At 38.3% G+C, this 26,152-nt stretch overlaps 1 protein-coding gene across 1 annotated transcript in view; it reads left to right on the top strand.

Moving 5' to 3' along the window:
• MCF2L2 (MCF.2 cell line derived transforming sequence-like 2) overlaps nucleotides 1-26,152 on the top strand; it is a 1,253,992-nt gene that overhangs the window by 126,191 nt on the left and 1,101,649 nt on the right. Inside the window, 2 exon segments of the mRNA XM_053711855.1 lie at nucleotides 9,530-9,644; nucleotides 23,623-23,713. Of these exon segments, the coding sequence (XP_053567830.1) occupies nucleotides 9,530-9,644; nucleotides 23,623-23,713 (206 nt within the window).

Raw genomic sequence — 26,152 nt, 5'->3', positions numbered from 1 at the left:
AAAGAGAGAAAATATATTAAAACATTTCAGGAATTAAAAGATTTATCCAACAAAGATTTCTTTGCGTATCTGCAATTAAGGCATTATGCACAAGATCTAGTCAAGAAAGCAGGCTGGGAATGGGGACTAGGCAAACTCGATGACTGGCTTGTTCTAACAAGAAATGGCCATATGTCAATTGCACCATGTTATCATCTTCTGGGTACAAATAAAGGTGAGCCGGTTTTAGAAAGGATTGCCTCCTACTGGAATACAGTAATTCCTCAGAGTAATATTGAGTCTAAAAACATTCAAATGTCAATTAAAAATATTGCACAAGTAACGCTCTCTGCAACTTGGAGGGAGGCACATGTTAAGCTCCTCCATGGGGCATATTTTACCCCCGAGAGAGGCTCTAAATGTGTAAATGTAGGGTTTAACAAATGTCCTAAATGTTCGTATCAGGCAGCCGACTTAACACACATGTTTTGGCACTGCCCAAAGATTAGAAATCTTTGGGCTAGGGTCGAATACTGGTTAAAAAAGTTCCTTAAGATAGATCATGTCTCTTTGACAATATATCAAATAATATTATGCCTTAAGGAAGAGCCTGGCAAACAAATCGAGGAAAAAATAATAATCTCCGCTATTCTTGCTACTAGATATTTAATTTGCAAGAAGTGGAAAAGTCATGCAATGCCAAGAATTACTGAAATAAAAAACTGCATGAAAAAGCAATATATTTTAGATCAGAAAAATGCAGATATAAATAATGAACAAGACATTAAAAGGTTCTTTGATAAATGGGCCGCTTTTTTAAAAATTTTCCCTGTTGCAGAAATAGATTATTTAATCTTCCCCTTCAGAAATACAGAAATTGTCTTACTAGGAAACTGGTAAAGTCCTTGGAGGAGGAGGGTGATGGCAGAAGAGAGGGGGGAGAGAGGGAAGGGAAATTTTTCCCTTTTTTTTTTTTTGGTATATTTTTCTTCATAACTATGTTTTTTTTTTTTTTGTTTTTTTTTTTTCTCTCTCTTCGCATGGTGGGGGGGAACAAGGGGGGGGAGTTTTGAAAATTAAAATCCCAAGCACTGTTGGAAATTAAAATGTTCATGTTTTCATCAACATGATGACTAATTTAAATTTAACTATATGCATAAATGAATATAGTACTATATTGTCGATTCTATTGTATCTTTTGATTATGTTATGTTTTCATTATGGTTGATTTTGTCTTGTTCAATGACTTGGATTATAAATAAAAGTAAAAAAAAAAAAATTGCATGCTCTATCTGAATCATGAAAGAAAAAAATTGGGTTCAGTGTCCCTTTAAATGAATAAGAAACATAATTTCACGAATAATAATAATAATTATGTGTTATAGTTCAGACTTGATGACCAATATGTATGTATCAACTGACAATACAATATTATAAGTCTTTGGCTAAAGAAAAAGTTCAACATGTCCATGCTTTAAAATCATTTTCATTGCAGTAGTAATACAAACCTGTTACCAGATTTATTTGTATTTGTTTAACACTACTATAAAATAAAAACTTAAATATTCTGTTATATTTGACCTTGATGATGTAATGTTTATTTTCATCAACAATTGCAAAAAACACTTTTTAAATAGCTAAAACAAAGCAGCATTAGCATGGATTGTAATAACATTGCTTGTGTAAAGCAAATAACTGTAAAACAACATAATATTGCACCACTAAAATTCTTAATAAAATAAAGGTCCTGAAATGTGCATATTTATCAAGACTGTATGTTTAACAAAATAAATATACAATCTGATCGGCTGTATGGTCAAGAATAATCGTTTTTCCTTTTGCTTATGTAAAGCAGATAACTATAAAACAACATAATATTGCACCAATAAAAGGCTTGATAATACAAAGGTAATGACATGGGCGGATTTATCAAGACTGTGTGTTTAACATATAAAATATATAATGTTATTTGCTGCATGGTAATGAATAATTTTCATTACCAATTTAAAAAAAAAATGCAAATAAAATTATAATCATATTTCTTACCTACAAATGTTGTAATTTTATTTTTCTTCTCCAGAAAAGCTTTCAAATTTGTGATCTGGAGTTAATATTATTAATCTGCTATCAATGGAAAGATTAAAATCTCTGAGAAAGGCGTGTTACACTAAAAGATAACCCCACCCCTAAAGGTGAGGAAAAGGCACAAAACAGAAATATCTTCTGATATAGGAGGTAGGAAGGAGTTTATGAGGAGAAAGTACAGTGATTCATTGCATGACTGAGGGAGATTGACAGGAAGGTGGAGAAAACTCCTCCCTACGGTGTCCAGTCTCCTCTGAATCTCTGTCAATCAACAACCCATACTCCCTCCTACCTCCTAAAAAAATCTGTCAGACATCCAACAAAACTCCCTCCTCCCTCCTCAGAAACTCCATTGTCTCTCCTAACAAACTCCATCAGTTCTCATGCATCAGACATCATAGCCCAGGCACAGCACAATATCACAACACAATCCATTAACTATTAAAGCCATCCTTGTATATTTTTAACATTTTGTGATATATATCTGTTCAGGAGTTTATATACTACAAGCTAAAATGTATATTTTTTAAAAATAAAAAAAATATATATTTTTTTCGTAAATCTTTAAATATAACGTATAAAAAAAAAGGTATGATTGTGCTATATAAGCTTCTGACTGTGGATAGATAAAATTGTATCAAAAAAATATAATAGGATGGCATTGATAGTTGAAGGATTATATGATTGCCTGATGAAAAAAAATACATTATGAACAGATATTTTTTCAACATGATGTCTGACACCTGATGTTTGACTCCTGACACCTGATACCTGACGTTTGACACCTGATACTTGACGTCTGACACCTGAGACCTGATGTCTGACGTCTGATACCTGATGTCTGACACCTGATGTCTGACACCTGAGTCCTGATGTCTGTCTCCTGATGTCTGATATCTGATGTCTGACACCTGATGTCTGACACCTGATGTCTGACGTCTGATTCCTGACGTCTGACACCTGACGTCTGACACCTGGCGTCTGACACCTGGCGTCTGACACCTGAAACCTGATGTCTGATACCTGACGTCTGATACCTGACGTCTGATACCTGATGTCTGGATACCTGATGTCTGACTCCTGATGTCTGATATCTGACTCCTGATGCCTGACTCCTTATGTCTGACGTCTGATACCTGACGTCTGATACCTGACGTCTGATACCTGACGTCTGATACCTGATGTCTGACTCCTGATGTCTGACTCCTGAGTCCTGATACCTGATGTCTGACACCTGATGCCTGACTCCTGATGTCTGATAACTGAGGTACAATGGAGTTTTCAGGGAGGTAACATAGAGTTTTAAAGGATAGATTAGGGAGTTTTGGGGAAGGGAGGAGAAAGGAGGGAGTTTTGCAGGAGGGAGCATGGAGTTTTAAAGGATGGAGGAGGGAGTTTTGGGGGAGGGAGGAGAAAGGAGGGAGTTTTGCAGGAGGGAACATGGAGTTTTAAAGGATGGAGGAGGGAGTTTTTGAGGAGGGAGCAAGGATGTCCTAAAATGGACACTGTACGTAGCAATATATCAACAACAATGTAATAGCAGCATTTATAGCAATAATGTATCTGTGTTAGTCTAAACAGCACAACTGGGGGAGGAAGGAGAAAGGAGGGAGTTTTGCAGGAGGGAGCATGGAGTTTTAAAGGATAGAGGAGGGAGTTTTGGGGGAGGGAGGAGAAAGGAGGGAGTTTTGCAGGAGGGAACATGGAGTTTTAAAGGATGGAGGAGGGAGTTTTTGAGGAGGGAGCAAGGATGTCCTAAAATGGACACCGTACGTAGCAATATATCAACAACAATGTAATAGCAGCATTTATAGCAATAATGCATCTGTGTTAGTCTAAACAGCACAACTGTGTCAGTTTATACAGCACTAATTATGCAGCAAAAAATAAACCTTTTATGTTCACTAAAAAATGTTTTTTCAAAAGGTAATAAGCATAAAGAACATATATGGAAAAAAAATATATTCAAATTTTAAAAACAGTTGCAGTATATCAACAACAATGTAATAGCAGCATTTGTAGCAACAGTTTTAACAAGCCGTAGCAATATCTCAACAACGATAAAATAGCAGCATTTATAGCAGCAATGTATCTGTGTTAGCCTAAACAGCACAACTGTGTCAGTTTATACAGCACTAATTATGCAGCAAAAAATAAACCTTTTATGTTTACTAAAACATTCATATATTTCAAAGGGTATTAAGCATAGAGAAAAAATATGTTTAAAAAAACAGGGACATCTCCCTTTAGATTTCCTAGCGTTAAAAAATGTACCACCTTAATAAAAACGGTTTTTCCACCTTAAATTCAAAAGAGCCTTATTACCAGGGATAGGCACAGACAAAGGCTGTGGCGGACATTTTCCAAAGTACAGACCTTAGTGAAGGACACCAAGGTACATTTGAAATTAAAAACATTATTTTATAGTGCTGAGTGTTATTATACTGATGCAGATACCACTGATCATATAACCAGCCCTCCTCTGGCTATACCCATGTGCGAGTGTCACTACTGTGTCATTATATAGTGCTGGGTGTTATTAAACTGATGCAGATACCACTGATTCTATAACCAGACCTCCTCTGGCTATACCCATGTGCCAGTGTCACTACTGTGTCATTATATAGTGCTGGGTGTTATTATACTTATGCAGATACCAATGATCTTATAACCAGCCCTCCTCTGGCTATACCCATGTGCGAGTGTCACTACTGTGTCATTATATAGTGCTGGGTGTTATTATACTGATGCAGATACCACTGATTCTATAACCAGCCCTCCTCTGGCTATACCCATGTGCGAGTGTCACTACTGTGTCATTATATAGTGCTGGGTGTTATTATACTGATGTAGATACCACTGATCTTATAACCAGCCCTCCTCTGGCTATACCCATGAGCCAGTGTCACTACTGTGTCATTATATAGTGCTGGGAGTTATTATACTGATGCAGATACCACTGATCCTATAGCCAGCCCTCCTCTGGCTATACCCATGTGCCAGTGTCACTACTGTGTCATTATATAGTGCTGGGTGTTATTATACTGATGTAGATACCACTGATTCTATAACCAGACCTCCTCTGGCTATACCCATGTGCCAGTGTCACTACTGTGTCATTATATAGTGCTGGGTGTTATTATACTGATGTAGATACCACTGATTCTATAACCAGACCTCCTCTGGCTATACGCATGTGCCAGTGTCACTACTGTGTCATTATATAGTGCTGGATGTTATTATACTGATGCAGATACCACTGATCTTATAATCAGCCCTCCTCTGGCTATACACATGTGCCAGTGTCACTACTGTGTTATTATATAGCGCTGGGTGTTATTATACTGATGTAGATACCAGTGATCCTATAACCAGCCCTCCTCTGGCTATACCCATGTGCCAGTGTCACTACTGTGTCATTATATAGCGCTGGGTGTTATTATACTGATGTAGATACCACTGATTCTATAACCAGACCTCCTCTGGCTATACCCATGTGCCAGTGTCACTACTGTGTCATTATATAGCGCTGGGTGTTATTATACTGATGTAGATACCACTGATTCTATAACCAGACCTCCTCTGGCTATACCCATGTGCCAGTGTCACTACCGTGTCATTATATAGTGCTGGGTGTTATTATACTGATGCAGATACCCCTGACCCTATAACCAGCCCTTATCTGGCTATACACATGAGCCAGTGTCACTACTGTGTCTTTGTATAGAGCTGTGTGTTATTATACTGATGCAGATACCACTGACCCTATAACCAGCCCTTGTCTGGCTATACGCATGTGCCAGTGTCACTACTGTGTCTTTGTGTAGAGCTGGGTGTTATTATACAGATGCAGATACACATCCAGTATTTTTACTTAGGCTTTATTTATTCCATAACTTATCACCCAATATCGCTAGCAATCTCTTGACAAGCCACTAACTTTATTCACACTACATACTTTTTTTTATTCCTATTATTTAATCAGAAAGAAAATATATACTTAGGTTGTGGCCGACACTGCAAGGGCTAGTCCCGGACACCAGTGTCCGTTACGGGCACCTTGCCTATCCCTGCTTATTACTCATAGGTATTTGTATTTTTAAGTATTTTTTAGACAAAACTATATAAATGTGTGTTTGCCTTGATAAGTCTTTTATGGACTTTAGGATATCAGTTTCCAAAAACTTTGCTTTTCAGTCCCTGATGTCACTATGTGACTATCAGCTCAGCAGCTTTCTAAACCAGCTTGTTAACATCTTTTCCAAAGCAGCCTTGCTGCTTGTAAATAACAGAGCCTCTTGGCCAGCAAATGAAATACACAGACTGGTTCAACGTTACCTCACCAGCAGCAGGATCACGGTCCCTCCTTGGAAGGATAAGGAGCATGCAAACTTTCAAAGCGTTTTCCACTCCACAACTCTCAGTGTTTTCACTTCTCTGCTGCTTCACTTTTCACTTCTCTGCTGTTTGGTTCAACTCATCTGCTAGCATGATTGTGTGATGCAGTCAGTCAGTTGAATTATGGCTGTACTCTGATTGGTCCAAAAAACGGTCTCCCAGTTTGTCACAAAGTTTAAAGGTTCCTCAGGTATATTTTCAAGTGGCACCCCACAGCAATTTGATGCGTTTCGCCCAATGTATAGAGCTTTATCAAGATCTTGATAAAGCCCTATACATTGGGTGAAAGACTTAAAAATACAATAGGATTAAGTTTTCATCCTATTGGCTAAACCAATCAGCCAATAGGATTGAACTCACAATTTATTTGCTGATTGGAATAGCCAATATAATGCAAGCTCAATCCTATTGGCTGATTGCAATAGCCAATCAGAATGTAAGGGACACTATCTTGAATGACGTTACTTAAAGGGAAACTTCATTTTCCAGCGACGATCGGAAGAAGCGGATGCTCTGCGCCTGATGTCTTGAAGATGGACCCGCTCCACGCCGGATGAAGATAGAAGATGCCATCTGGATGAAGACTTCTGCCACTTGGATGAAGACTTCTGCCCGCTTGGATGAAGACTTCTGCCGGCTTCGAGGTGGACTTCTGCCTGCTTGGAGGAAGACTTCTGCCGGCTTCGATGAGGACTTCTGCCGCCTGGATGAGGATGGATGTTCGGTCTTCGAAAACTAGGCTAGGGGTTTTTTTATTTTGCGGGGACTTTTTTATTTTGATAGGGCTATTAGATTAAGAGTAATTCGCATTTATTTTTGAAATTTCGTTTTTTATTTTGTGTAATTTAGTGTTTATTTTTTTTGTAATTTAGATAATTGTATTTTATTAATTTAATTTATTTTATTTTATTGCAATGATAGTTAATAACTATTTACTAACTAGTCTACCTAGGTAAAATAAATACAAACTTACCTGTGAAATAAAAATAAAACCTAAGATAGCTACAATATAACTATTAGTTATATTGTAGCTAGCTTAGGTTTTATTTCACAGGTAAGTACGTATTTAGTTTTAAATTGGAATTATTTAGGTAATAATTGTAAGGTTTATTTAGATTTATTTTAATTATAAGTTAAGGGGTGTTAGGGTTATGCTTAGGGTTACATTAGGGTTAGGGTTATGCATAGGGTTACGTTAGGGTTAGGTTTAGGGGTTAATATATTTATTTAGTGTTAGTGATGTTGTAGGCCAGAGGTTTAGGGGTTAATAACTTTAGTATAGTGGCAGCGACATTGGGGGCAGCAGATTAGGGGTTAATAACTGTAATGTAGGTGGTGGCGATGTCAAGGGCGGCAGATTAGGGGTTAATAAGTGTATTTAGGTGGTTCGATGTTAGGGGCAGCAGATTAGGGGTTAATAACTGTATGTAGGTGGTGGCGATATCGGGAGCGGCAGATTAGGGGTTAATAGTTTTATTTAGGTGGCGGCGATGTTAAGGGCGGCAGATTAGGGGTTAATAACATTATGTAGGTGGCGGGGATGTCGGGGGCGGAAGATTAGGGGTATTTAGACATGGTTTTTATGTTAGGGTGTTAGGTTTAAACATAACTTTTTCTTTCCCCATATATATCAATGGGGCTGCGTTACGGAGCTTTTCTTTCCCCGATCGCAGGTGTTAGGCTTTTTTTTTGCCGGCTCTCCCCATTGATGTCTATGGGGAAATTGTGCATGAGCACATCAAAGCAGCGCTTGTGTTTGGTTGAAGCATGGAGCTTAACGCCACCATATCGCCTGTACAAGCCTGCTTTTTGCAAAACTGTAATAGCAGCGCTATAGGTGAGTGAAAAAACGACGAAAATGTTGCGGTCGTTAATTTCCCTATAGCGCTCAAAACTCGTAATCTGGCTGAGAGTTAATTAATATAGGATAATGATATCTCTCCACCATGACGAGTTTTTACGAATTGTTTTTTAAATTATATCTTTTATTTAAAGAATAACATCCTACCCTAGCACACATTTGAGTTGTATTTATTGTTGAGTAAAACCTGATATTAAATATATTGGTATTATCCTGCTAGTGTTTCTGCTAGGGCTCCGGTTAGGGCTTTTGAAGATGTAGATTAATTGAAATTCCTTTTACAGTCATGTCAAAAGAGCTTAGTGAAGCAATTTAAGGACAAATTATTCTCTCAAATGCTTGAAAAGTTTCCTAGAATCAAATTGCAACTAAGTTGAATGTTTCTAAGGTGTCTCTAAAATCCAAATTGAAGAGATTTTCTGAAACCAAATAATTTTCATCCAAAGCAAGATCAGGTTTAGCTGAAGTGATCACACCATCAGAACTCCAATATATCAAGCTAGCATCATTATAAAATAGAACAGCATTTTTAGCTACAATGAAAGCCCTGCTGAATCAGGAAAATCCTACCCCAGTAAGCAGAAGCTCAGTCAAAAGATGATAGGCATATTGCAGTGTTCATGGGAAGGTACTATATATATATATATATATATATATATATATATATATATATATATATATATATATATATATATATATATATATATATATATATATATAAAAACATACACATACATATATAGAAATGTATGTATCTCTATGTTAAAACCCTTTGCCTGCTTATTTTCTAACACCTGAGATCTCATATATTTAAGCCTTTATAACTTTTTTGCACAATTGTTTTTTAAATAGTTTTTATTAGATGGTGTTATTATGAGTGTAACTGTACTTTGTAATGTATCTTTTAATGAGTTTTGTGTCACTTTTTATTTGAGTGTAACAGTTAATCAGAGCTCTGAGGTCATGATTATCCGATGCTCGCTAACTTCAATTGTGCTCAACTTGTAATGCCGACGTGCATAAAAAGGCGCAATAAATCCGATATCATTTGCACGCTAATCGTAATCTGGACCTAAATGGGTAGATGTGCAAGTAAGGCAGCTGTAAACTTGCCAATCTGACTGTGTTTATGCCTGAACATGTCATTAGGCAAATTAAACATTTTATCTGAAATGTTTGCAAACAAATATTCTTTTTTTTCCGAAGGAGGAAGAGGTAAGGATGGAGCACCTATAATCACATTCCCAGAATATCCCAGTTTCACAGAGATTGCAGATGAGGATTTTCTGAATGTTGTTACATATTTAACAAGTATACCCAGGTGAGGACCTGCTTTTTGTGTCTCTTCAAATTCAAGTATCAATGATGCCTGTTATGGGGAATGTAAGTTGGAATTTGCTTGTAAACCATAAAAAAAAACCTTGCAGATAACAACATTTCAAAAAATGTTGCAAGAAAGTGTTGTTTTTAATTTTCACTGTAATATTAATAAAATTGACCAAACTTTAAAGGGACAGTAAAGTTAGAAATAAACTTTCATAGTTTGGATAGAAGACACAGTTATAAAAAAATTTCTGTTTACTTCTATTATCGAATGTATTTTGTTCTCTTGGTATCCTTAATTGAAGAATAATTCTATGCATTCTCATAAGAGCTCAGGAGCGCGCGCACATGTCTTTAATTCTCTATTGGAGCAGTGTTTTGCAACATTGTTTGCAGCAGAGTTATATATTGTTGTAAACATGGCTACCATAGAGAACTAAAGGAATGTGCACGCTCCTGATCTCCTATGAGACTGCATAGATTTACTATTCAACTAAGGATACCAAGAGAATGAAGCAAATTTGGCAATAGAAGTTAATAGGAAAGTTCTCGAAAATTGCATATTCTATTAAACCGTGAAAGTTTAGTTTGACTTTACTGTCCCTTTAAATAGATATAGTAATCATTTGTCTTAAATTGATATAAAAGAAGACAATGTATCACAGTTTTTTTTTTATTATTTCAAAGTTTACTGAAGAAATCAATGTTTTCCTGTTAGGCATGCAGACATACAGTGGGGCAAAAAAGTATTTAGTTAGCCACCAATTGTGCAAGTTCTTCCACTTAAGAAGATGAGAGAGGCCTGTAATTTTCATCATAGGTATACCTCAACTATGAGAGACAAAACGTGGAAACAAATCCAGACAATCACATTGTCTGATTTGGAAAGAATTTATTTGCAAATTATGGTGGAAAATAAGTATTTGGTCACCTACAAACAAGCAAGATTTCTGGCTCTCACAGACCTGTATCTTCTTCCTGTTTGAACTTGTTATCAGTATAAAAGACAACTGTCCACAACCTCAAACAGTGACACTCCAAACTCCACTATGGTGAAGACCAAAGAGCTGTCGAAGGACACCAGAAACAAAATTGTAGACCTGCACCAGGCTGGGAAGACTGAATCTGCAATAGGCAAGCAGCTTGGTGTGAAGAAATCAACTGTGGGAGCAATTATTAGAAAATGGAAGACATACAAGATCACTGATAATCTCCCTCGATCTGGGGCTCCACGCAAGATCTCACCCGTGGGGTCAAAATGATCACAAGAACGGTGAGCAAACATCCCAGAACCACACGGGGGGACCTAGTGAATGACCTGCAGAGAGCTGGGACCAATGTAACAAAGGCTACCATCAGTAACACACTACGCCACCAGGGACTCAGATCCTGCAGTGCCAGACGTGTCCCCCTGCTTAAGCCAGTACATGTCCAGGCCCGTCTGAGGTATGCTAGAGAGCATTTGGATGATCTAGAAGCGGATTGGGAGAATGTCATCTGGTCAGATGAAACCAAAGTAGAACTGTTTGGTAGAAACACAACTCGTCATGTTTGGAGGAGAGAGAACACCATACTTACTGTGAAGTATGGGGGTGGCAACATCATGCTTTGGGGCTGTTTCTCTGCAAAGGGAACAGAATGACTGATCCGTGTACATGAAAGAATGAATGGGGCCATGTATCGTGAGATTTTGAGTGCTCTAGAGGAGATCTGCATGCATGAATGGGCCAACATACCAGCAACAGTGTGTGACAACCTAGTGAAGACTTACAGAAAACGTTTGACCTCTGTCATTGCCAACAAAGGATATACAGGGAGTGCAGAATTATTAGGCAAGTTGTATTTTTGAGGATTAATTTTATTATTGAACAACAACCATGTTCTCAATGAACCCAAAAAACTCATTAATATCAAAGCTGAATAGTTTTGGAAGTAGTTTTTAGTTTGTTTTTAGTTATAGCTATTTTAGGGGGATATCTGTGTGTGCAGGTGACTATTACTGTGCATAATTATTAGGCAACTTAACAAAAAACAAATATATACCCATTTCAATTATTTATTTTTACCAGTGAAACCAATATAACATCTCAACATTCACAAATATACATTTCTGACATTCAAAAACAAAACAAAAACAAATCAGTGACCAATATAGCCACCTTTCTTTGCAAGGACACTCAAAAGCCTGCCATCCATGGATTCTGTCAGTGTTTTGATCTGTTCACTATCAACATTGCGTGCAGCAGCAACCACAGCCTCCCAGACACTGTTCAGAGAGGTGTACTGTTTTCCCTCCTTGTAAATCTCACATTTGATGATGGACCACAGGTTCTCAATGGGGTTCAGATCAGGTGAACAAGGAGGCCATGTCATTAGATTTTCTTCTTTTATACCCTTTCTTGCCAGCCACGCTGTGGAGTACTTGGACGCGTGTGATGGAGCATTGTCCTGCATGAAAATCATGTTTTTCTTGAAGGATGCAGACTTCTTCCTGTACCACTGCTTGAAGAAGGTGTCTTCCAGAAACTTGCAGTAGGACTGGGAGTTGAGCTTGACTCCATCCTCAACCCGAAAAGGCCCCATAAGCTCATCTTTGATGATACCAGCCCAAACCAGTACTCCACCTCCACCTTGCTGGCGTCTGAGTCGGACTGGAGCTCTCTGCCCTTTACCAATCCAGCCACGGGCCCATCCATCTGGCCCATCAAGACTCACTCTCATTTCATCAGTCCATAAAACCTTAGAAAAATCAGTCTTGAGATATTTCTTGGCCCAGTCTTGACGTTTCAGCTTGTGTGTCTTGTTCAGTGGTGGTCGTCTTTCAGCCTTTCTTACCTTGGCCATGTCTCTGAGTATTGCACACTTTGTGCTTTTGGGCACTCCAGTGATGTTGCAGCTCTGAAATATGGCCAAACTGGTGGCAAGTGGCATCTTGGCAGCTGCACGCTTGACTTTTCTCAGTTCATGGGCAGTTATTTTGCGCCTTGGTTTTTCCACACGATTCTTGCGACTCTGTTGACTATTTTGAATGAAACGCTTGATTGTTCGATGATCACGCTTCAGAAGCTTTGCAATTTTAAGAGTGCTGCATCCCTCTGCAAGATATCTCACTATTTTTGACTTTTCTGAGCCTGTCAAGTCCTTCTTTTGACCCATTTTGCCAAAGGAAAGGAAGTTGCCTAATAATTATGCACACCTGATATAGGGTGTTGATGTCATTAGACCACACCCCTTCTCATTACAGAGATGCACATTACCTAATATGCTTAATTGGTAGTAGGCTTTCGAGCCTATACAGCTTGGAGTAAGACAACATGCATAAAGAGGATGATGTGGTCAAAATACTCATTTGCCTAATAATTCTGCACTCCCTGTATAGCAAAGTATTGAGATGAATATTTGATATTGACCAAATACTTATTTTCCACCATAATTGCAAATAAATTCTTTCCAAAACAGACAATGTGATTGTCTGGATTTGTTTCCACATTTTGTCTCTCATAGTTGAGGTATACCTATGATGAAAATTACAGGCCTCTCTCATCTTCTTAAGTGGGAGAACTTGCACAATTGGTGGCTGACTAAATACTTTTTTTCCCCACTGTATGCCCCTTTGCTTAAGTAAATGATATTCAAGTTGTCACTATTATCCAGTTAGCTGTCCCTTATGTCTTCATTTTAGTTTACATTTAAACATTTTTACTTAATGTTATCCAGTAGTTTATGCTCCTCTTTCATATTCATGGTTCATTTTAGCACAATATTCCTCTAACTTCACTAAAATTGTTATAATTTTCCACTCATCTGGGGCGCGATCCGATAAAGATCATAGTATGCGGCGCAAGTGAGGGAACCCCCGCCGCCCGCAGTTTCAGCTCGCAACTCGAGCTATCCTATATACGGCGCCGTCAGAGGCTAAAGTGCCGTAAGTCTCACAAACCAGCGATGTCCAGAAATCTGCGTAAGCACAAATTTCTGGAGTCGCCAGTGACTTACGGCACTTTAGAAACTGCCGGCGCCTACAAAACCTGACTAAAGTTATTAAATCTCCCATACTGTCTAACACGCCTCCCAAACATAGCCCGACACGTCTAATCCTCTATCCGCTATCCCCCCTCACTATCCTAACAATAAAAAAATGTATTAACCCCTAAACTGCCGCTCCCGGACCCCGCCGCCAGCTATATTAAATCTATAACCCCCTAATGTGATCCCCCTACACCGTCGCAAGCTACATTACATACCCCCTAATGTGAGTCCCTTACACCGCCGCCATCTATCTTACCTACCCCCTAAAGTGAGCCCCCTACCCTGCCGCCATCTACCTTACCTACCCCCTAAAGTGAGCACCTACCCCGCCGCCAGCTACCTTACCTACCCCCTAAACTGAGCCCCCTACCACGCCGCCATCTATCTTACCTACCCCCTAAAGTGAGCACCTACCCTGCCGCCAGCTACCTTACCTACCCCCTAAACTGAGCCCCTTACACCGCCGCCATCTATTTTAAAAATATTAACCCCTAATTTAATCCCCCTACACCGCCGCCAGCTATATCAACAATATTAACCCAAATTATATTAGGGTTAATATAGTTATTATATTATATATATTAACTATATTAACCCTAATTATATTAGGGTTAATATAGTTAATATCGTTATTATATTATATATATTAACTATATTAACCCTAATTATATTAGGGTTAATATAGTTAATATCGTTATTATAATATATATATATTAAGTATAATAACCCTATCTAACTCTAACATCCCTAACTAAATTCTTATTAAAATAGATCTAATTAATATTAATATTATTAATTAAAATATTCCTATTTAAATCTAAATACTTACCTATAAAATAAACCCTAAGATAGCTACAATGTAATTAATAATTACATTGTAGCTATTTTAGGGTTTATCTTTATTTTACAGGTAACTTGGTATTTATTTTAACTAGGTACAATAGCTATTAAATAGTTAATAACTATTTAATAGCTACCTAGTTAAAATAATTACCAATTTACCTGTAAAATAAATCCTAACCTAAGTTACAAATACACCTACACTATCAATAAATTAAATAAACTACAAATATCTAAACTAAAACACAATAAAATAATCTAAACTAAATTACAAAAAAACAAACACTAAATTACAAAAAATAAAAAAAAGATTACAAGATTTTTAAGCTAATTACACCTATTCTAAGCCCCCTAATAAAATAATAAAGCCCCCCAAAATAAAAAAATGTCCCTGCCCTATTCTAAATTAAAAAAGTTCAAAGCTCTTTTACCTTACCAGCCCTTAAAAGGGCCTTTTGCGGGGCATGCCCCAAAGAAAACAGCTCTTTTGCCTGTAAAGAAAAAACACAATACCACCCCTCAACATTACAACCCACCACCCACATACCCCTATTCTAAACCCACCCAAACCCCCCTTAAAAAAACCTAACACTACCCCCCTGAAGATCTCCCTACCTTGTCTTCACCCAGCCGGGCCAAACTCTTAATCCGATCCGGGCGATGTCCAATGAAGCGGCAGTGAAGTCTTCTTCCATCCGGGCGATGTCTTCAATCAAGCGGCAGTGAAGTCTTCTTCCACCCGGCGATGTCTTCAATCAAGCGGCAGTGAAGTCTACTTCCATCCGGCGATGTCTTCTTCCACCCGGCTTCCCGACGAATGAGGTACCTTTAAATCAGATTCAAGTTCAATCCGGTTCAGCCAATCGGATTGAAGTTGAATCTGATTGGCTGATTCAATCAGCCAATCAGATTTTTCTACCTTAATTCCGATTGGCTGATAGAATCCTATCAGCCAATCGGAATTCGTCGGACGCCATCTTGGATGACGTCATTTAAAGGTACCTCATTCGTTGGGAAGTCGTCGTGCCGGATGGATGCTCCACGGCGGAGGAGCGAAGAAAGAAGATTGAAGATGCCGCTTTGCTTGAAGACATCGCCGGGTGGAAGAAGACATCGCCGGATAGAAGAAGACTTCACTGCCGCTTGATTGAAGACATCGCCGGGTGGAAGAAGACTTCACTGCCGCTTGATTGAAGACATCGCCCGGATGGAAGAAGACTTCACTGCCGCTTGATTGAAGACATCGCCGGGTGGAAGAAGACTTCACTGCCGCTTGATTGAAGACATCGCCCGGATGGAAGAAGACTTCACTGCCGCTTCATTGGACATCGCCCGGATCGGATGAAGAGTTCGGCCCGGCTGGGTGAAGACAAGGTAGGGAGATCTTCAGGGGGGTAGTGTTAGGTTTTTTTAAGGGGGGTTTGGGTGGGTTTAGAATAGGGGTATGTGGGTGGTTGGTTGTAATGTTGAGGGGTGGTATTGTGTTTTTTCTTTACAGGCAAAAGAGCTGTTTTCTTTGGGGCATGCCCCGCAAAAGGCCCTTTTAAGGGCTGGTAAGGTAAAAGAGCTTTGAACTTTTTTTAATTTAGAATAGGGCAGGGAATTTTTTTTATTTTGGGGGGCTTTATTATTTTATTAGGGGGCTTAGAATAGGTGTAATTAGCTTAAAAATCTTGTAATATTTTTTTTATTTTTTGTAATTTAGTGTTTGTTTGTTTTTGTAATTTAGTTTAGATTATTTTATTGTGTTTTAGTTTAGATATTTGTAGTTTATTTAATTTATTGATAGTGTAGGTGTATTTGTAACTTAGGTTAGGATTTATTTTACAGGTAAATTGGTATATATTTTAACTAGGTAGCTATTAAATAGTTATTAACTATTTAATAGCTATTGTACCTAGTTAAAATAAATACCAAGTTACCTGTAAAATAAATATAAACCCTAAAATAGCTGCAATGTAATTATTAATTACATTGTAGCTATCTTAGGGTTTATTTTATAGGTAAGTATTTAGATTTAAATAGGAATATTTAAATTAATAATATTAATATTAATTAGATCTATTTTAATAAGAATTTAGTTAGGGATGTTAGAGTTAGATAGGGTTATTATACTTAATATATATATATTATAATAATGATATTAACTATATTAACCCTAATATTATTAGGGTTAATATAGTTAATATAGCTGGCGGCGCTGTAGGGGGATTAAATTAGGGGTTAATATTTTTAAAATAGATGGCGGCGGTGTAAGGGGCTCAGTTTAGGGGGTAGGTAAGGTAGCTGGCGGCGGGGTAGGTGCTCACTTTAGGGGGTAGGTAAGGTAGATGTCGGCGGGGTAGGGGGCTCAGTTTAGGGGATAGGTAAGGTAGATGGCGGCGGGGTAGGGGGCTCAGTTTAAGGGATAGGTAAGGTAGATGGCGGCGGGGTAGGGGGCTCAGTTTAGGGGGTAGGTAAGGTAGATGGCGGCGGGGTAGGGGGCTCAGTTTAGGGGGTAGGTAAGGTAGCTGGTGGCGGGGTAGGGGGTAGGTAATATAGATTGCGGCGGGGTTGGGGGCTCAGTTTAGGGGATAGGTAAGGTAGATGGCGGCGGTGTAAGGGACTCACATTAGGGGGTATGTAATGTAGCTTGCGACGGTGGGGTTATACTTTTAATGTAGGTGGCGGCGGGGTCCGTGTGCGGCGGTTTAGGGGTTAATAACTTTTTTAGGGATTGCGGCGGAGGATTGCGGTTGACAGGTAGATAGACATTGCGCATGCGTTAGGTGTTAGGTTTATTTAGCAGGTAGTTTAGGGATTTACGGGGCTCCAATAGACAGCGTAAGGCTTACTACGGCTGCATTTTGTGGCGAGGTAAAAATGGAGTAAGATTTCTCCATTTTCGCCACGTAAGTCCTTACGCTGTATATTGGATACCAAACTGCGCTGGTTTGGTATACCTGCCTATGGCCCAAAAAAACTACGGGCGACGGCAGAAATATACGTGCGTAACTTCTAGGTTACGCCGTATATAGGATACCAAACCAGCGCAAATTTCGGCGGCGCCGGCTTTTGCGGGCGACGCTGCATATCGGATCGGGCCCCTGGGGTTTTTAACCCCTTACCACTTTTTGTGTAAGAAGGGGGGTCATTTTTAATTATTAGGCTATGTACTGGATACACTAAGACCCCAATAAACTGTAAGGTATGCAAAATCAGTAACATCATTAGCTAGTGGTTAGTAGCTCTTTAAACTTTTTTTTCTCCAAGATCCAGTGCAATAATATTACCACATTCCTTAGTCTAAAAATGACTTATGATAATATACTGTAGGTAAACTATTTTAAAGCTTTTGGCAAGCTAATTAATACTTTATTTAAAGGGACACTGAACCCACATTTTTTCTTTCGTGATTCAGATAGAGCATGCTATTTCAAGAAACTTTCTAATTTACTACTATTATCAAATTGTCTTCATTCTCTTGGTATCTTTATTTGAAAAGCAAGAATGTAAGTTTAGATGCCGGCCCATTTTTGGTGAACAACCTGGGTTGTTCTTGCTGATTGGTGGATACATTCACCCACCAATAAACAAGTGTTGTCCAGGGTTCTGAACAAAAAATAGCTTAGATGCCTTCTTTTTCAAATAAAGATAGCAAGAGAATGAAGAAAAATTGATAATAGGAGTACATTAGAAAGTTGCTTAAAATTGCATGCTCTATCTGAATCACAAAATATTTTTTTGGGTTCAGTGTCCCCTTTAAGGAGACTATTTCTAATTTATCAAATATTATCTCAGATTGGATGCTTTATCAGCCACCCCTTTAAGCGTCAACATGTATAGAATAAGGCCTCAGAATAGGAGTGTATCCCCCTGCTACCTCTTTAAGAAGCTATATGCAGAAATAATTAGAGCTCACATCAAGAACATATCTCCAGGTCAGCAGCATGTCATCAGGAACCCTTTTTAGTCATGTATAGAGGGTGAGACCTCAGGTAAAGAGTGGATACCCGGCGATCCCTTTAAGAATCTACATGCCCAAAATATGAACCCTCAGGTCAGCAGCATGTAACCCCTTTGCAAGGCTGCATATCTATAACATAACAACTCAAGTCAAAAGCAGATAAAAAAAAAAATCTTAGGATCTCCCTTAAGAAACTAAATTCCAAAAATATTAAAATTAATAACAGTTTTTAAACAAATGTCCAAAATATTTTAGTGATCAGGTTGGAACTAAAACCCATAGCAGCCTCTTTTAAAAGTTACACACCCAAAACTTGAGCCTACAGACAGGGTGCATGTCTTCCAGGACATTTTTGCACCATATCCATGTCCTAACTTGTAAATCATACTGTAAGTTGTATTTTGCAACCTTGGGTGCTTTCATGGAGGCCACATTGCCAGAACCGCTTCCAGAACCCTTTCTTTTCTGTTTGTAATGGAATTGCACTCTTGGCTGCAAAGTCACACTGAAATGAATAGATAAGCAATTTCTTCAACAATCTGATACCCTTGTTTCTTTATTGTCCCTAATTCATGTTAAGTAAAAAGTAAAGTAAATTAAAACATTGGGAAGTGTGTGTATATATTTCATTCATAAGGTGGTGAGAGTTCATCTAGATCAATATTAGGAGGTACAAAATACCCAACATAACAAGAGCTTTTAATGCCTCCCAGATCTCTATATACCTAAGTCTTATATTTTTGCCTCCACAGGAGAAGGTGAAAATTTGAGGTGCTTCTGATTATACTTAGATAGGGGTTCTCAGACCAATTTAAGACCCACTATTCCCCTCAGAGAGTCATGGATAAGACAGAGGGATGTATAAGGGTACTTAGGCCGTGTCACTAGCTTGCCACAGTTGTTGCTGGGATTTATTCTGCAGCATTCTCCTTTTGGCCTCCTTTATGTACTCTTCCTTTATATCCTGGGCTAATCTATAAAGCACAGGATAGGCTTATTTTACGCCACTCCTGGAGCATAAATAAAGCAGCTAAGCTTTGTTTGATGGCTTGTGACCATCCATCTTCCTCTTGATCACATTCCAGAGGTTTTCAATAGGGTTCAGGGCTGGAGATTGGGCTGACCATGGCAGGGTATTGATCTGGTGGTCCTCCATCCACACCTTGATTGACCTGCCTGTATGGCATGGAGCATTGTCCTGTTGGAAAAAAACAATACTCAGAGTTGAAGAAAGCAAGTTTTTTTCCAGGATAACCTTGGACGTGGCTTGATTCATGCATCCTTCACAAAGAAAAATCTGCCCGATTCCAGGTCATCTTCTCAGATAAGTCCAATTTTCAGCTTTTCCCCAACACCTGGTTGCCTAATGGTTAGACGGGGACCTGGAGAGGCCTACAAGCCACAGTGTCTCTCACCCAGAAGTTTGGTGGAGGCTTAGTGATAATCTGGGGGTGCTTCAGCAAGGCTGGAATCGGACAAATTTTTCTTTGTGAAGGACACATGAATAAAGCCATGTACAAGGTTATCCAGGAGGAAAACGTGGTTCTTTTTGCTCTGACAATGTTCCTTACTTTTTTTTCAGTAGGACAATGCTCCATGCCACACAGCCAGGTCAATCAAGGTATGGATTGAGGACCACCAGATAAAGACCCTGTCATGGTCAGCCCAATATCCAGACATGAACCCCATTGAAAATCTCTGGAATGGGATTAAAAGGACGATGTATGATCACAAGTCATCAAACAAAGTCGAGCTGCTTGAATTTTTGCACCAGGAGTGGCATAAAGTCACAAAAAAGCAATGTGAAACACTGGTGGAGAGCATGCCAGCTTTGAGTGAAAATCAGGGTTATTTCACCAAATATTGATTTCTGAACTTTTGCACAGTTAAACCATTAGTATTGTGTTGTTTAAAAATTAATATGAACTTGTTTTCTTTGCATTATTCAAGGTCTGAAAACACATGCAGTGGTTTCAGACCTTGAATAATGCGAAAAAAACAAGCTCATAATATTTTTTAAACAACAGAATACAAATGTTTTAACTGTGCAAAAGTTCAGAAATCAATATTTGATGAAATAACCCTGATATTTTGACCAGTTTTAATTTTCTGCACAATAAAATGCTCTAAATGACAATATTTTTTATTGGAATTTGGGAGAAATGTTGTCAGTAGTTTACAGAATAAAACAAAAATGTTAATTTTACTCAAACACATACCTATAAATAGTAAACCCAGAGAAACTGATCATTTTGCAGTGGTCTCTTTAATTTATATATACTGCTTGGGACCAAAAAAGTTTTGAATTTCGGAATATTTGGAATATTTGCATCTTTTAAATGGGGCAGTCTGGAGAGGAGGTAGAACTAAGTGTAAACAACAATGGGGCATATGTATCAAGCTCTGAATGGAGCTTGATGCCCTGTGTTTCTGGCGAGCCTGCAGACTCGCCAGAAACAGCAGTTATGAAGCAGCGGTCACAAAGACCACTGCTCCATAACCTATCCGCCTGCTCTGAGCAGGCGGACAGACATCGCCGCAAATTAAACCGATCTAGTACGATCGGGTTGATTGACACCCCCCTGCTGGCGGCCGATTGGCCGCGAGTCAGCAGGGGGCGGCATTGCACCAGCAGCTCTTGTGAGCTGCTGGTGCAATGCTGAATACGGCGAGCGTATTGCTCGCCGTATTCAGCGAAGTCTGGCGGACCTGATCCGCACTGTCGGATCAGGTCCGCCAGACTTTGATAACTAGAGGTCTATATCTTATGTCATTTAGGCAATATTTACATGTCATTATACAGTTTATACATTTAAAAAAAGAAAAAGCAGGACTAATGGCACTACTATATAGATATACTTGGGGTTCTCTGTATACAATAATTTACATCATGTAAATTTTTTAAATAATTCACAGAGTAAGGTGCTGTGTACTTTTGGTTCTGAAAAGAGAAGAGAATTTCAATCCTTGGATTGAAAGGGATGTACACTTGTGTAGCACTCTGGGCCCAAGAAAAGTGGCTATAGGGTAGAACAATTATTGGGGGAGGGAAACGGTATTACCCGTGATACATTAAAATATAACCTTTATTAGGTATCATTAAAAAGTAATAAATCCACAGACAAACATATAATGTATTTAAAAACACAGAATGTAAATGAAGTTACAATAAGCTGCGTGTTATATTCCACACAAATAGTGACTTAGGGTGTAATTTCTTAACCGGAGGTTAGATGTCCATACTTAGGAAAATACTGTAGTATAATACGTGAAGAATATTGAGTATAGTTGATTAAATACTAGTGTTAGGTATCACTTTAAATTAATATACAATAGGTTAAGACTCAGTATAGCGCTTTAATAGTGCTGTTCGATATCTATTGAGCCCCTGATATTAATTATGAGAAATTAGTGATCACTTTTCTGGTGAACTGTCATTAGAAGTTTATATCTCTCAGTATTTTATAAAATAATTCAAATGATGTAAGGTTGTCACTCGTACTGTGATCTTGTGATGGAGGGAATTAGATACTCATCCTCCATTCACTATAATCTCGAGTGATGAACAGTACTTATATGATTATCATATATTTCCCTAAGTTCTGAGTATAACGATGTCTATATATGCTCCTGTTACTAATGCTTGATCTCTCCCAGTTGGAAGTTCGTTTGTGGGAGCTTACTATTATTTTGTATTTGTGGGAGCTTACTATTATATTGCCAGTTAATAAAAATGGTTGGTTTCCCAAGTTTATACAGTGAAACTTTTTTTAATACTGTAGTAATGGTGTTTGTTACAACATAATAAGCTGTAATGGCTTGAAAAAGTAAGATGAAGCACTTATGGAATATCTTATATTGTCCTCAATTCTTAGTATATAGTTATCTTTAAAGACTGCTGTTGCTGATACTTATTTTCTCCCAGTTGGAAGTCAGTTTGTGGGAGCTTACTATTATGGTATCAGTTAGTATTTTCCAAAAGGACTTGGAATGATTATATAGTTTTCCAAAGTGTTTACAGTGAAAGTTTACAATACTATAGTAGTAGTGTTTGTTTCAACGTTATATGCTATGATAGCTTATAATAGTAAGATACAGCACTTGTGAGATATAATCTCTATAGATACTTATTAGGATAATCTTGTAATTCAACAGGTTTTCAGCTCAGGGTGTATAATAACCAAGTATTGGTATAAACTACACCAATTAAGTAGATCTGTAATCAATTTCTATATGGGTACTGCTGCAGCTTAAAAGCGTGTATTATCCGATTAGCTTAAATTAAATAAAACAAACTGCCCACAATATATGAATGCTTTCGGCTAGTCACCGCAAAATAACTTAAGTTAAAGAAGTTTGTTTATCAAAAAAGCCCACAATATATCAATGCTTTCGGCTGACAGCCGCAATATAATTTTTAATACTTTTGTATACATAGGGGCATATTTATCAAAGTGTGAGCGGACATGATACAATGTAGTGTATGATGTTCGCTGCACATCGTTAAATGCTGACAGCATACGCTGTCAGCATTTATCATTGCACAAGCAGTTCACCAGAACTGTTTGTGCAATACTGCCCCCTGCAGATTCGTGGCCAATCGCCCGCTAGTAAGGGGTGTCAATCAACCCGATCGTATTCGATCGGGTTGATTTCTGTCCACAGCCATAAAGCAGGCGGACGAGTTATGGAGCAGTGGTATTGATAATTAGGCCCCATAGTACCATCAGAAAGAGAGTAGAGTACTGCAATCAGATAATATTGTTGTTTTAACTAAATATAGACTATTATTTACAACTTAAAACATAAAAAAACTGAAAAAACAAAGACACAGGCAGAGACTGTGACTTACAGGTGGGGAAAATAGTAATATTTTATCATTTTATTTTCGAAAAAATATTAATTAAAAGTTTGGATTTTGGAAGTTCTGATTTGGATTTATATATGGGTTTGCACAGCATTATGTAAATACTAAGCAGACACAATTGTAATATTGTTTTTATTTAAGAGCATATTTCTCACAGAGTCTATTATAGTAACCAGTTGGCAAGATCCATGTAACACATGCAGTGCCAGAAGCTTTCTGACTTCTAGTATGTAAATAAAACTTTTTTATGTGTTCTCCCAGTAACAAAATGTCCACCATTGTCTTATTTTGCAGTCTTGAGGCAGCCAGCATTGGGTTCATAATTATAATAGACAGACGGAGAGACAAATGGAGCTCGGTGAAAGCATCTCTGACTCGCATAGCAGTAAGTACAGAAGAGTTTTAGCCCTGGAACAGTTATTTATTTGCTTGTGCATTACAGGTGTAGAGTGCGCTAGATGTGCCCCTAGGTAAATCTGGAAACGGGTTGTGCAGCTATTAGAATGGAATGTATGTGAAAAGTAACATTTGTAGAAATAATATCGTATTATTTTCATGGGAAAAAACATTGTGAAGCAACAGCAATGGAGCTTTCCGTTTCAAATACTTATATCTTTAAAATATTATATGGTTTTGGATTATGAGAGATGGAGGATGTGTGAACAAAACCACACACATAACTATATGTAACTATATGTATTTTGTTAAGAGATAACACAGGCCCAGTGGCATATTTAGGTTTTGTACTACCCTAGGCACGCAAAATTCTGCTGCCCCATCCCCTAGGATTTAGGCTGTTTTTTGGTCAGGGTAATTTTTTTAGGAAATTTTAAATATATATTAATTAATTTTATTTGATCAGATTTACTTTGTTTTGTTGGTATCCTTTGTTGACAAGCACATGTACATATGCTCAGCAGCAGCAAAGCACTTCTGGGAGATAGCTGGTGATTGGTGGCTACACATATATGCCTCTTGTCATTGGTTGACCACATGGCCTCTAGTTATCAAGGTCTGGCGGACCTGATCCGACACTGCGGATCAGGTCCGCCAGACCTCGCTGAATACGGCGAGCAATACACTCGCCGAATTCAGCATTGCACCAGCAGCTCACAAGAGCTGCTGGTGCAACGCCGCCCCCTGCAGACTCGCAGCCAATGGGCCGCCAGCAGGGGGGTGTCAATCAACCCGATCGTATTCGATCGGGTTGATTTCCGGCGATGTGCGTCCGTCTGCTCAGAGCAGGCGGACAGGTTATGGAGCAGCGGTCTTTGTGACCGCTGCTTCATAACTGCTGTTTCTGGCGAGTCTGATGACTCTCCAGAAACACGGGGCATCAAGCTCCATTCGGAGCTTGATACATATGCCCCATGTGTTCATCTAGCCCCCAGTAGTGCCTTGCTGCTTGAGACCCTTTGCATGGGTTAAACACATAGTTACATGTATTCAACAGTGCAATAATAAAATGCTCTAACATAATAGAGCAGTTTCTTTTTGCACTATTGTGTCCTTATAAAAAAATGTGCTTGGCAGGAGCTGCTGAGTAACAGTATGCAATATTAAAGCAATTACTATACTGTGAGCGGTACACCCTATACCGTCAAGATTCGTACCGCCACCTGAAAGTAAGTAGTTATGGGTTTTATGCTACAACGCCGTAACATAAAACTCATAACTAAAGTGCTAAAAAGTACACTAACACCCATAAACTACCTATTAACCCCTAAACCGAGGCCCTCCCGCATCGCAAACACTAAAATAAAATGATTAACCCCTACTCTGCCGTTTCCAACATCGCCGCCACAAGAATAAACATATTAACCCCTAAACCGCCGTACTCCCGCATCGCAAACACTAGTTAAATATTATTAACCCCTAATCTGCTGCCCACAAAATTGCTGCCACTATACTAAAGTTATTAACCCCTAAACCTAACCCTAAAACCTACTAACTTTAATATAATTAAAATAAATCTAAATAAAAATTACTATTAATAACTAAATAATTCCTATTTAAAACTAAATACTTACCTGTAAAATAAACCCTTAGAAAGCTACAATATAACCAATAGTTACATTGTAGCTAGCTTAGGTTTTATTTTTATTTCACAGGCAAGTTTGTTTTTATTTTAACTAGGTAGACTAGTTAGTAAATAGTTATTAACTATTTACTAGCTACCTAGTTAAAATAAATACAAATTTATCTGTAAAATAAAACCTAACCTGTCTTACACTAACACCTAACCTTACACTACAAATAAATAAATTATATTAATTAAATACAATTAACTAAATTACAAAAACAAACAAACACTAAATTACATAAAATAAAAAAGAAATGATCAAATATTTAAACTAATTACACCTAATCTAATAGCCCTATCAAAATAAAAAAGCCCCCCCCCAAATAAAAACAAACCCTAGCCTAAACTAAGCTGCCAATAGCCCTTAAAATGGCCTTTTGCGGGGCATTGCCCCAAAGAAATCAGCTCTTTTACCTGTAAAAAAATATATAAACAACCCCCCCAACAGTAAAACCCACCACCCACACAACCAAACCCCCCAAATAAAAACCTATCTAAATAAACCTAAGCTCTCCATTGCCCTGAAAAGGGCATTTAGATGGGCATTGCCCTTAAAAGGGCATTTATCTCTTTTTCCACCCAAATCCTAATCTAAAAATAAAAGCCACTCAATAAACCCTTAATAAAACCCAACACTAACCCCCGAAGATCCACTTACAGTTTTTGAAGACCCGACATCCATCCTCAACGAAGCAGCAGAAGTCTTCATCCAAGCGGTAAGAAGTCCTCAACGAAGCCGGG

Source organism: Bombina bombina, chromosome 4 (genome assembly GCF_027579735.1).
Source record: "Bombina bombina isolate aBomBom1 chromosome 4, aBomBom1.pri, whole genome shotgun sequence".
Classification (NCBI taxonomy): Eukaryota; Metazoa; Chordata; class Amphibia; order Anura; family Bombinatoridae; genus Bombina; species Bombina bombina.
This window is presented reverse-complemented; position numbering and strand designations above follow the sequence as displayed.